At 39.3% G+C, this 13,687-nt stretch overlaps 1 protein-coding gene across 1 annotated transcript in view; it reads right to left on the bottom strand.

Annotated features, from left to right (window-relative positions):
* Window positions 1-3,257: 3,257 nt before the first annotated feature.
* Window positions 3,258-13,687, bottom strand: part of LOC126251914 (general transcription and DNA repair factor IIH helicase subunit XPB) — a 106,022-nt gene continuing 95,592 nt past the window's right edge. Inside the window, exons 14-17 of the mRNA XM_049952646.1 lie at window positions 10,417-10,603; window positions 8,290-8,438; window positions 4,862-4,999; window positions 3,258-3,470 (exon numbers count right to left, since the gene is read on the bottom strand). Of these exons, the coding sequence (XP_049808603.1) occupies window positions 3,348-3,470; window positions 4,862-4,999; window positions 8,290-8,438; window positions 10,417-10,603 (597 nt within the window). The 3' untranslated portion in view covers window positions 3,258-3,347. The remainder of the gene's footprint in view (window positions 3,471-4,861; window positions 5,000-8,289; window positions 8,439-10,416; window positions 10,604-13,687) is intronic.

Here is a 13,687-nt window from a genome sequence, read left to right as displayed (position 1 = left end):
AACTGGATGACCATCCTCTGTCAGAGCAAATCTACTCGCCTCTTCCTCCAATGGACGCTGACACATCGCCCATGTCTCCTGTCATATCAACTGGACTTGCCGCAACGGGCAGATTGGTGCAGGGGGCCCCAGCAGACTCGACCCCTACGTCTCCTGTCATCTCGACCCGTTATCATCGGGGACACTTCCGTCCGTACAGGAAGCCTCCTCCTCGAGACTTTACGGCGAGTCAAACAACGCCTATGGACGTTAGCCATCTCCAGGACACCTCCATCAAGACCAGGGCAACAATTTCAAAGGGGGGAAAAGTGTTGTGACTCGCCGATCATTCAAAGCACCGCCGGGTAATTACGTGCGTCCTCTACGTGCGGCGCTGTCTGCCAGCCATGCAGCAGCTGTGCCACCTAAGCGGCCAGCCGAGCAGCGGCCGCTAGACTGGGACTCAGTGCTCATTCGAATGCTAACGTGCACACGTCTTGCTTGTCAACTTACTCTGTGACTTATATGTGTTGTGTCGTTCTGAAATATATTTGTTAAACTTGACGTTATAACAGTTAACAACTGTCTCTCCCAAGTTACAGAGGCTCAAAATCTGGTGTAAAGCTAATGTGGCAACCTTACTGAAACCTGGAAATATCCAACAGGGAAATAGTGATCTTGAACTGCTATTGGGGTATGTAGACAAGACCCTTATTAAATAACGGGCAGGATTTCATTTAGGAAACTCATGTTATGGCCAGATCCTGAACCTAAATCTATATGCTGAAAATGGATATGAGATGGGGCAGATCACAAGTGTGGAATTTGTGGCCCAAACAGTGGAGTATGATACAGTAAATCATAATGAACATGGAAGGAAGATTTATACAATCACCAAAGACTACTGATTAAGCATTTCATCCCAAGGCCTATAACAAAACAGGCAATTCTTTGGCATCCTGAACAAGAAAAGTTCAAAGAGAATCCACTGCTGTATATTATCCATGCCAATGACCAATCTGCTAGAACAAACACAAAGATCTTTCACTTACGCCAACTACATGGCAGTTGCAATCCAAGGAAGAACATTTGAGGAGTTAAAAATGGAACTGACTGCAGGCCTAAATGATCTGGCAGAATACTTTGACAATACGACGATTGCGAGAATGTGAAGCTCAAGATCTGCAGCTGAAATAATATTATATGCAAACTCACTAACAGTACATGGGCGCTCAACCAAATGTCTGGCAGAACTCTGCACCCACACCAGGCGCGTTGAAACCACCCTGAACTAGATGGCCACATTATAACTGGTTGTCTGCAACCACTAGTTGACAATCTCTACCATCTTATAGGCACAGCATCCCTGGATATCAGATGAACAGCGACAGAGACTGAGAAGAAAAAATAGGAAAACAATTCCAAGCAAAGCCATGTTTGGAAGCAAAGTATCACATCCTAAGTGGAAGTCGAGAAAGAGCTTTCTTCAAGCAATTACATCATCACCTTCTGCTCGCCAAATAGAATTGTGGCAAAACAAGGCAACTAGAAGTAATAGTCAAAATATGAAGAAAGAGCATGCGGCTGATTGCCAACTACCCTGCCGGACATGGAAGTCTTTGAACAGACGCGGTGCAAACAAAACTTGAAGCGGTGATGCTAAATTACAGGAGATGCACTCTATGAATGTGGAGAACTTCAAGATGAAGAACACCTCTTGGTCTTCCCGAAGTTGCTTGAAGATTGCATGCTGGGTGACGTGTTTTCAGCAAATATCCAGCAATCGAGACTGCCAAATTCTCAGTCTCGCAATTGAAATCTACAGTGTATTGTGTATTTATTGTAGATATGATTGGAATTTTAAAATAAATATATTGTATTTTCCTGGATACAAGAATAATGATATAATAAATGAAATGATGTGGAATCAATGTAACATCAATAAGAGGAAGAGCACCTAAAGTTTCAGTTTGTTGGGAGAAGTATGGCACTGTGAGATACACCTGCAAAGGTGAGCAAACAAAAGACACATTTGTCACTTTTTCTTGAGAACTGTTTCAAATTGAGCTAAAGGAAGAGATCAAAGGAATTCAGTTTTTGTTGTTATACCAGTTTACATCATGCAAAGATGTTCCAGAAACACGAGTGGAAATTGTTGGAAGAGAAACTTCTTGTTAAGTAAGGCTAATGGGTAGGCTCAGAGAACCAGTATTTGAGGTACACTGCAAAATTATCTTACTGTGTCAACTTTATATTTCACTTAAGGAATTGGTGACGTCCAATTGATATGAATATGTAAGCTATAAGGGTGTCCCAGGAAGAATGATCATTTGAAGCAAAAAGCTTCACTGGACATATGTCTTACTCTATACGGCTTCTGAGATGGAACACATTCAATGTACATTGTACCACAGTACTGCATAGAAAGTAGAGAGGAATAATTTTATACTGGATATTTGTGGTCTATAGAGTCAGGAAACTACCTTAAATTGGCTTACAAGAACTAACTAAGCTACACTGAATGCACATCAAGTGAGATTTTCAATATTCTCTCACTTTCTTCATGCAAACTACGTGCTAGAGTAAAAAATGAATAGTATCCTTTTTGTAGTAAATTTAATGTGGTTTTATTTTGTATTGCAACACATTTTTATTAGAAGCTGAGGTTTTCGAATTATACAGGAAAAATCTGCTTAAGTGGCATTAAATGTGTTCCAGCTCAGGAAACATTTGAACAGGGCATATGAAAATGTGGAGTTTTTTTACTTTAAACGAGCCTTCCTGTAATATTCTTGAATATTGAGAATTCCTTATGAGACAACCTGTATACCCTTGCACAGACAAGAAGTGATCCATACTCAATGAATGTTCTGAAATATCGAGGAAAATTCTCACAAAAGCAGTAACCATTTAGCTGGCCCATTGAAAAATAAATATTTTAAAAGACTATATTATCCACATTTTAAAATACTGCATTCAATGATTCAATGTGTGTGTGTGTGTGTGTGTGTGTGTGAGAGAGAGAGAGAGAGAGAGAGAGAGAGAGAGAGAGGGGGGGGGGGAATGTTCTTACCTGCATATAGATTTTGTTTGAGATGATTTCACTGTTTGTTGTATAGCATAGAACTATTTTTTTTTATTAGCTTTCTACTAAAACAACTTGTTCATTAGATCATTCATAACAATAACACTCTAGCTTCATTAGGGAAAATGTGCATCCTTCGAGTTCATTTAATAGAGTTGTAAAATAACAGAAGAAATTTTTGAATATATTTTTATTTTAATATACAAAATGCTTTTGGTTACAAAACTTTTTGTACAAAATATTTTACAACATAACAAATCTTATAACAAGTAAACACTTAAGACTATGCCCTGAACTTTTTGAACAGAGGGTGTTTGACATTTGAATGTGATGTCTTTTTATACTCCAAGTATACTGCATCATCAGCTCCAGATAAGGAACTCATGTTTCCTGGCCGTCTATGAACCTAGTAGAGAGAACAGAAAACAGTTAAACAAAATGTGACAATGTTAAGATATCAATGACTAAAATAATCTTACAAAAAAATGTACATTCACTTCAAATTATTTTGATGGCTGGATTTTAATTTTGGACATATTTTGATCAGGAATAAGAGTTTAGCATGACACTTTGTCATATATTTGTGGTGCAGAAACAGAAGTCGCCATACAGGAACGGAGAGAACTCTCATCCAAGTAATGAGGTCCAAGTTGCATAAAATGTTTAAATTTCACAAAAAAAAAAAAAAATAAATAAAAATAAAAAAAAATAAAAAAAATAAAAAATAAATAAATAAATAAATAAAATTGCGCAGTATAATTTGGGTACCTCACAGCTACAGAGAACCAATTATACTTGCACACACACACACACACACACACACACACACACACACACACACACACACACACACTATTATTACAATGGGGTCCCCACTCCCAAAGACATTTTAAAGCTACTGCTAGCTCCCATCCATCTCTTCATCCCCCAAGCAGGAATCTATGTATACATAGTGCACTCTGCATGTTCAAATGCGACAAAGTGTTTCAAAATATTAACACATTCTGTAACTGAGGCAGCATGTGGAAACTAGCCTGATATTTAGGTACAGAGATGTAGAAAAATGCCTAAAAGCAACATCCAGGTTTGCCAACACATATGCTCCCCTCATTAATCGTGGGACTTTCCTGTGTCCCAGAAATGGACGCTTTAATGTGCTTGGATATCCAGGTCAGTCAATCAGTGTAATTATTAAGAAATATCATGCCTATTTGAGAATTTTTGTGGAATATCATGCCTATTTCGTTTTGTGAAATGTACTCTTCAGAAGCTGTCTAATGTCTATGAAAGTATTGTCTGTTTCAGCTTTAACTTATCATTTGTTTCAGTTCCCTACCCTATTTTAAACTGTGCTGTCAAGTGTGGATCGAAAATACTTAAAATTATTCTGCTCAACAAGTGCAGAACTCATGTTATCTGAAGTGTGTAGTCACTGTCTCGTGCCAAACACTTCCGAGAAATCCACAGAAAGTTTCCTGCAGTTGATATTGTGTAGTGCCAGATCTTCACTCATGACATTTGGTCCCAACGGCAACAGTAATTTTGAATGGCTACTATAGGTGACAGAAAAAAAAATGTGTGTCTCTATCACAGATGACCTAGTGTGGGAGTCAGTGTAGCAACTGTTCTATTCAGCCCATTTCTGAAACTACATGATACCGGAGGTTACTTCCAGATGATAATCAAACAATGTGTTCTTGGCCAAGTGTCGGCCTTTTTATGCTATGTTATCTTCCTTCACCCCTATCATCCTATGTCTCCATACACATTGCAACATCCATACTAGTAAATACTTACTGATGGACCAGAACTTGAAGCAGATCGGGGTCCTTCTCCAGGGATACGTTCCTCATCAGCATCTGCATCACTTGCTGCTAGTACCTGCTGTAGCAGCTGTCCTTGTTCTTCACGAGTTCCATATAGTAGGTCTGGTTCCTAAAAATATAAAAATGAATTTAAGACTAGGTGAAATACTTCTTCCTGTTTTATCAACACTCTCAAAAACAGCAATTCACAGATTACAAAAATGACTGAACACACGCACGCACGCACGCACGCACGCACACACACACACACACACACACACACACACACACACAGTATCATTTCCCATGCTTTGTGAGTCTTCTGATCCCTGGTTTCAAAGAGTTTTTTTCTCTCTTTCAATATGTTTTCTTGTTTCCAACCTTCATTCCATGTGAATGAATTTTAGAAAAATCCGAAAGTCTTTTAGCCTTGCTTCACTGGTAGATAAGTAAATTAATTATATGTAAATTGGAACAGCATTGTTAAGATGTGCAGGACATAACTCAACAATATCATTCTGGAGTATGTTGGCCATCAAGAGGCAAGTAAAGTAAAAACTTTTCTTTTGTAAAACAATTTTCACTTTTCTATTTTCACCTGCTTACTACTGTTCACTTATTTCTTGGCTATATCCTCACTTTTAAACATATTAAATGTACATCTAAAAAAACACAACAACATAAGAAGTTGAAGACAAAATGAAGCAATGATAAATAAAATAGAACTATGGGAAAACTTTTCTCATATGGCAATTAAGACACATTTTCCACTCTCTAGAAATATACTCGCATCTATGAAGGAAGGAAGGAAGGAAGGAAGATTACATTCAAATGTCGCATTGATGAGGTTTTCAGAGATAAAGCACAAACTCAGGGGATTGGGGGAGTATACGAAGAAAATTTGATGTGTCTTTCTCAAAGGAACTCTCAAAATTTGCCATACGTGATTTAAGGAAACCACAGAAAACTTAAATTTGCATGCCCTGATGAGAGCCCAGCATCTTACCAACTGTGAAACTACAGTAACAATGTCAACATCAGCTGGTATTATTTTATACTCACATAGCAATTGCATGATTTTTGACAAACATTTTTGTGGATTCTTTACAGAATCTGACTCATATAAAGATTGGATTAAGGACCCCTTTGCTCTTGATGTGAGTGAGATGTATGTGTAGACTTTTGCAGAATGAGAGATTTGGTTGGAATTACCTGTGCTTTCCAACAAGCCTGGTCAGCTGCAATGACTTATGCACACAGCTAACTTTTAAATATTCATCTCATGTGCAATGAGTTGTTCTCATCTTCTGACATAATAATTTTAACTATGACTGAAGTTTTTTTATAGTAAGGTGAAGATTGTAAAGCAAAACCAATTGCAGTCAGTGCAATTCGGACTGTAGTGGCACACTACTGAATCCATACTTTAAAATAACTTTGTTTAGCTACACAGAATTACATTCCATGCTGTTTTTTTTTAAAAAAATATTGTTTTTTGTATTGATTATATTCCATGCTTTTTTAAAAAATTCTTTTTTGTAGCATAATGTGGATTCTTCAGGGGCGTCTTGGCTATACCTTTTAATGAGTTTGAACCCTTGTTCCACCCCTAATAAACTCATTACTTAGTAGTAAGTTTACAAAGCCACTTGGGGCATTGGGTGGTTTGCTCAACTCTCATTTGGAAGGAGCAATTTTCAAATCCACATCTGGCCACCCAGATGCTTTTATAAATCAACTGAAACACATACTGAAATGGTTCTCATTAAAAAAGGACACAACCAATTTCCTTCCCCGTCATTGTCCATTCTGAGAATGTGCTCCGTATCTAATGAACTTTTTATGAGTGGGACATTAAATTACCCTCAATTCAATCATAAAAGTTTATGGTTGAGGCACATACTACAGTTCATCATAAAGATAAAATGGCCACTCAACATGGGCAGAGAATTCAATGTTTTGTTCTTCTGTAGAATGGAAGCAGTTTTGCATATCCTGGCACATAAATATACTGTTGACCATCAAATATATCACCCATCCTCTACAAGTTTGGTTATCTTCTTTAGATAAAGATCTTCTGTGGTTGAGAAACATTCCTAAAAGTATTTTAGGATTAAAGGAGACCACTTACCGAATAGCAAAAGCACTGAGATGCCGAAAGGCACACACAAAAGAAAGAAACTTCATAGCTTTCAGAGTTATCCTTTGATGAGCTACAGCTGTGGTAGTCAACCTGGTCCCTAATGCACACTAGTAGGCCTTCCACCTTACACAGAAGGAAGTAGGCAGTAGGGGTTTTAAAAACATTTTCATTAGATTTCATAAAATTTTGATGTAAAGTATTTGGTATGTAATTCTTATGATATGCTCTAACTTGCTATAACTCTGCTTTACACATTTTATAAAGTAAAGTTACTTCCCTTCTTTATAAATCATCTTTGCTGTGGAAATGGTGGGCAGTTAGAAAATTTTACAGTTAACAGAGATAGAAAGGTGGACGATAGGTCAGGCCAGGGTATGGGATGGGCGGCTAGCAGCACAGAGGGAAGTGGCCGGTTAGCTGGCTAGGAATTAAGGAGGGAGGGGTGGCATGTATATGCGCTAGCATGACTGTAGTGACTGGTGGGAAGCAGCACACACTGGAGGTGATGTGGGGACGTGAAATGGTAGGGGTGACAGTACAGAGGAAGGGGAAACTGTTGGGTGGAGGGTCAGTGGGTTACCTGAGATTGAGGACAGGACAATTACGGGAGCAGAAGATGTGTTGCAAGGGGAAGGGACGGATCCAGATGGCTTGGGTTGTGAAGCAGCAGCAAAACTGAGCATATTGTGTTCAGCTGCAGTTGTGCCAATGAGTGGCCAACATTGTTCTTGGCACCAGTTTGGCAATGGTCATTCATCCTGATGGACAGCTGGTTGTAGTCATACCAACATAGAAGGCTGTGCAGCAGAGTTGGTATATGACATCAGCTGCTTTCACAGGTGACCCAACCTCTGATGGGATAGGATAAGCCTGTGGCAGGACTTGAGTAAGAGGTGCTGGCTGGGTGGACTGGGCAAGTCTTGCACCTTGGTCTACTACAGGGATATGACCCCTATGGCACTAGGATGGGAATGGGAGTGGCATAGGGATGGACTAGGATGTTGTGAAGGTTGTGTGTGGGCAATGGAACAATACCTTAGAAGGGTTGGAAAGGATCTTGGGTTTGATGTCCCTCATTTCGGGGTGGGATGAGAATAACCAAAGCCCTGGCAAAGGATATAGCCCAGTTGTTCCAGTCCAGGGTGATAATTGATGATATAGTAATATTTTGTGTTTACTGCTTGAACTGATCACAAAAATAAAATTAGAGTTGCTTATCAAACACAAATAAATATGGCATGAAATACTGTATAAAATAAAAATCTACTGCACATTACCTCTTCCATTCCAGCAAGTTTAGTAATAACTTTGTAGCTATACCCTTGGTTAACAAGGAATCGTTGCCTTTTACGTGAGTAGCTCATTTCCATTGTATCCTGTGACACCAGGGTGTAGAAAAAGGCATTGTATTCCTCTGCTATTGCTCCTGTACCAAACATATAAAATATACAGTTAAAATATGACTGCAACTTAAGAAACTGTTCTTCATATAATTTACATCTTGGAGAAGGTATAAGAGCAGACATGAATGATTTTTTAGTCCCCAAAACATGGTGTTTTCTTAAAAAATTGTGTTCTAAAAGATAATATTTTTATTAATGAGAAACATCCTATTCTTGTTCACTTTCTGGGCCACTAAATTCAATGTCAAACTCAGGATCATTATAACCATCCTTTTCTGAAAGCATTGCCTAAATAACAACATAGGAGAGGGAATGACGGCTCACTTTTGTTGTGAAGTATCCAAAGCTGCAAATAGTAAAAACAATGTCTAGTGCAAGCACCTCAACCAAAACATGACAGCCAGGCTACACACGTAGGACCAGTTGGTCTCTAGCAGCTGGACACTTAAATGTCACCGCTGAAATGGATATACGAGGTGTGACTGGAAAGTTTTAAGAATGTATCCACTACTGCTTACTAGTTAGGCGGGTAGATACATGGAGGGTGGGGAATGATTCATTGCCTTGTCCTCGAATGCCCTCTGAAAGGAAACTGTGTTTCCTTTATTCAGTTCATTGTGGCAGTTGGTTGAGTGTGGGTCTGTTAGGGCTTGTTGCCAGATTCTGTCTGCGTGAAAATGGACATAAAAATGGAGCACAGAGTTTGTGTGAAATTTTGTTTTAAAACCGGTAAATCAGCTTCTGAGATTTATGAACTATTAAAAACAGCTTTTGGAGATAATTGTATGAGCCAGTCAAATGTTTTCGTCTGGTTCAAAAGATTTAAAAATAGCCGTGAATCATTTGAAGAGGAACGACGGTCCTGTCATCCTTCCACCTTAAAAACTAATGAAAATGTTATGAAAGTTCATGACTTAGTGTACTCTGATCATAGATTTACAATTAGGGAGATGGCTGATGAACTTAATTTAAGTTTCTATGCAGTTCAGTCAATTTTAACTGAAGATCTGAACATGCATCTAGTGTCCGCAAAATTCACTCCAAAAGTGTTGTCAAGTGAACCAGAGACAATACTGACTTGAAGTGTGCCAAGAACTGATTAATCGGACTAAAAATTACCCAGATTTGTTAAATAGGGTAATTACAGGTGACAAATCATGGGTATATGCATATGATCCTGAAACCAAAGTGCTGTCTTCGCAGTGGAAGACTCCAGGATCACCACGAACAAAAAAAGCATGGCAGAATTGGTCAAAGATGAAGACAATATTGGTGATATTTTTCGATTGTACCGGTATCGTGCATAATGAATTTACCCCTGGAGGACAGACAATTAACTAGGAATACTACAAATGTGTCCTTGAGCACCTGCGCAAAAAGGTGCTGAAGAAAAGGCCTGAATTGTGAAACGCAGGAGTTGATGCTACACAATGACAATGCTCCGGCTCATTGTGCCTTCTCCATCGTTGAATTTTTGATCAAATTCAAAATTTCTGTGCTTCCACAACCGCCATATTCCCCTGATTTGGCCCCTGCGGACTTTTATCTGTTCCCTAAATTTTCACTGAAAGGTAAGCGATTCGACTCAATTGAAGACATCCAGGAAAATACGGAGAGCGTCCTTAACACACTTCAGGAAAAAAATTCCAGAAAGGTTTCCAAAAGTGGAAACACCGTTGGAGTCGGTGTTCAGTCAGAAGGGGGCTATTTTGAAGGAGATGCATCACAGTAGTATGTAAGTACAACCATTGTACAATTACAAACCCATTCTTAAAACCTCATAAGTGGGGTTTTATTTTATTTATTTATTTTTTGAATGTCTGCTCTTAAGTTGCTCAGAATTTTAAGTTTCTGTCAGAATGATAAAAATTAAACAACTCGGGGTTTTATGTTAAGGGGTTAATATGTAATCAGTGAATAAAAATTAAAAGACTGCAAACAGTTATATCTTCCACCAAGATTTTAAATAAAGTTAATCAAAATAATGTTAAAATCACTAACCTTTCTTAGCTCGAAGAATACGACCCAGTCGCTGAGCTTCCTGTCTACGGGAGCCTCCATGCGATGAGATCTGGATCAACACATTTGCTTCTGGGAGATCAAATGATGTGTCAGCCACTTTACTGACAAATATGGTGTTAACTTTTGGGTTGAATTTGAAGTTCTGAAGTATCTGTATTCTCTCACTCTGTTTAACAAGAAAAAGATATTAACATTCATCTTGATGAAGAATAATTTGGTATAATTTAGTCACTGACCACCACAAGTAAATGAATGTATTTGCTTTTTAATTAGTTTACAAAGAATTAACTAAAAAATCAAATTCAAGAGCAACAGTGAACCTAAAAGTGTTTGTAAAATGTTGTACTGATGAAAACATAAATGTATTACACCAACTGAAGATGACTGAAGACTGAGACATGACTTGGCATAAATAAAGCTAAACAAAAGGAGGCTGGTTGCAGTATTTCTTCAAGTAATTAAATTCACAGCCATTCACTCAACTACCATTAACATGGATAAATTAATGTGAACACTCCAGAATGAGATTTTCACTCTGCAGCGGAGTGTGCGCTGATACGAAACTTCCTGGAAGATTAAAACTGTGTGCCGGACCTAGACTCGAACTCGGGACCTTTGCCTTTCGCGGGCAAGTGCTCTACCACTGAGCTACCCAAGGATGACTCACGCCCCGTCCTCACAGCTTTACTTCTGCCAGTACCTCGTCTCCTACCGTCCAAACTTTACAGAAGCTCTCCTGCGAACCAAGCAGAACTAGCACTCCTGAAAGAAAGGATATTGCGGAGACATAGCTTATCAGCGCACACTCCGCTGCAGAGTGAAAATCTCATTCTGGAAACATCCCCCAGGCTGTGGCTAAGCCATGTCTCCGCAATATCCTTTCTTTCAGGAGTGCTAGTTCTGCTTGGTTCGCAGGAGAGCTTCTGTAAAGTTTGGACGGTAGGAGACGAGGTACTGGCAGAAGTAAAGCTGTGAGGACGGGGCGTGAGTCGTGCTTGGGTAGTTCGGTGGTAGAGCACTTGCCCGCAAAAGGCAAAGGTCCCGAGTTCGAGTCTCGGCCCAGCACACAGTTTTAATCTGCCAGGAAGTTTCAATGTGAACACTATTTCTAAAATTAGAACATAAGAAAGTACATTTGAGAAAGACTGGAAAAGACAAAAATATACCAACTGAACTGCATCAAATCAAGGATTTAGAGTCAAAGTAAACAAAATACTGGAATTCAAAAGCATACTCAGGCCTAGATTTTGAACATTATCAAGCAGTGATGATGAACAATAGGTTGAAATTCCAAAGAATAAGAGAGAGCACAGAATAGGTAGGAAGATACTGTCAAATTAAGGAAGAATGAAATGAACTGGAATTCTGCAGATGAGTAGCCAGCAGGCTTCAGAGTATTATATAGATTATCAGTGTATGAGTGGAGTATACGACAGAAGGAACTAATTATGACTAGAGGTGCTGCTGTAAGTAATGCACAGACAGTGATGACAAAGCCAAAGATAACACATTAAAAATTGTGGTTTATTAACGAAAGATGGGACTAAAAGAAAACAAGTATAAGCATAGATTGCTTCTAAATTAAATCCACAAAAAGAGCAAAGAAGTATCTACATCTATATGGATACTCTGGAGGTGAAGATACTGAAGAAATATGGACAGAGGAAAAATATATGTTCTGTTGCGAAAGATTTAACAGGTGTTGGTAAAATAAAAAGCAAAGATATTAATGAATGAATCCTGAGTAGTGGAAAAAAACGGCATATATACAGCAAGACTACACTAAGACTGGAAATAGCTGTCCTATAGCACAATAGGAGAAGGAGAAGAGGGAGAAGAAGAAGAAGAAGAAGATAGAGGAGGAGGAGGAGGGGAGTAGACTGATGGGGTATCAATCGAAATGTGATTTGAATAAGACCAAGCACTGAATTCAAGCAAGTCAGCAAGAGTCATTGTGATAACTTCAGAGATATTTTAATCAGTGAGTGTATACAAGAACATGAATATTACGAGGGTTATTCCAAAAGTAAGGTCCGATTCGCCGTAACTATTGAAATTTGGCGCCAATGACAAAACACGCATGCGCGCCGACTCCCGGCAAGCCTTGCGCGTCAAACGCCGCCATTCGCTTTGTTACTGTTGCTGAGTGTAGTTCACAGTGTCACTTTACAATGTTTAAGACAATTGATCAGCCCGCCGATTGTGAAGTAAGGGTAGAGATACGGTTTTTGTCTGCAAGAAACAATTCAGCGGCGGAAATCCATCGGCAGATTACTGAAGTGTACGGTCCTAACATAATGAGCGACAGTAAAGTGCGCAAGTGGGTGCGAGCTTTTAATGAAGGACGGGATAATGTGCACGATGAACCACGGTGTGGCCGACCATCAGTGATTTCAGACGATTTGGTCAATGCGGTTGACAAAAAAATTCGTGAAGATCGCCGATTCACTATTACAGACGTAGAGATGCATTTTCCGAATGTGAGTAGAACAACTTTGTACAGAATTGTGTCTGAACATTTGAAGTTTCACAAATTGTGTGCCCGTTGGGTTCCCAGGCTGCTTACTGAGCCCCAACGAATGAAAAGAATGGCTTTTGCTCTTGATTTTTTGGAGCGATATCATAAGGAAGGTGACAGTCTTTTAGACAATGTTGTCACAGGGGATGAGACATGGGTTTCTCACATCACTCCAGAGTCTAAACGTCAGTCAATGCAATGGCGTCACACGTCATCGCCAGTCAAGGTCAAGGCAAAGCAGACAATCTCAACACGTAAGGTTATGGCGACTGTGTTCTGGGATAGACGTGGAGTATTGTTAGTCGACTTTATGGAGAGAGGAACAACGATTAATAAAGCCGCCTACTGCGCTACCCTGACTAAACTTCGACGTGCAATCCAGAATAAGCGACGTGGTCTTTTGTCGTCTGGAATCTTGTTGTTGCATGACAATGCCAGACCCCACACTGCAAATGAAACGCAAGCTCTGATCAAGAAATTTGGATGGGAACAGATGGACCATCCTCCTTACAGTCCGGACCTGGCGCCAAGTGATTTCCACCTGTTCCGTTACTTAAAGGAGTTTCTCGGCGGCAAGCGCTTCGACACAGATGATGAAGTGAAAGAAGCAGTTAAGGACTGGTTATCGTCACAGGCAGCCGATTTCTATAACATGGGCATTCAAAAGCTTGTAGAACGATGTGACAAATGTTTAAATACGTATGGAAGTTATGTAGAAAAATAGATAAAGAT

Source organism: Schistocerca nitens, chromosome 4, assembly GCF_023898315.1.
Source record: "Schistocerca nitens isolate TAMUIC-IGC-003100 chromosome 4, iqSchNite1.1, whole genome shotgun sequence".
Taxonomy (NCBI): domain Eukaryota; kingdom Metazoa; phylum Arthropoda; class Insecta; order Orthoptera; family Acrididae; genus Schistocerca; species Schistocerca nitens.
This window is presented reverse-complemented; position numbering and strand designations above follow the sequence as displayed.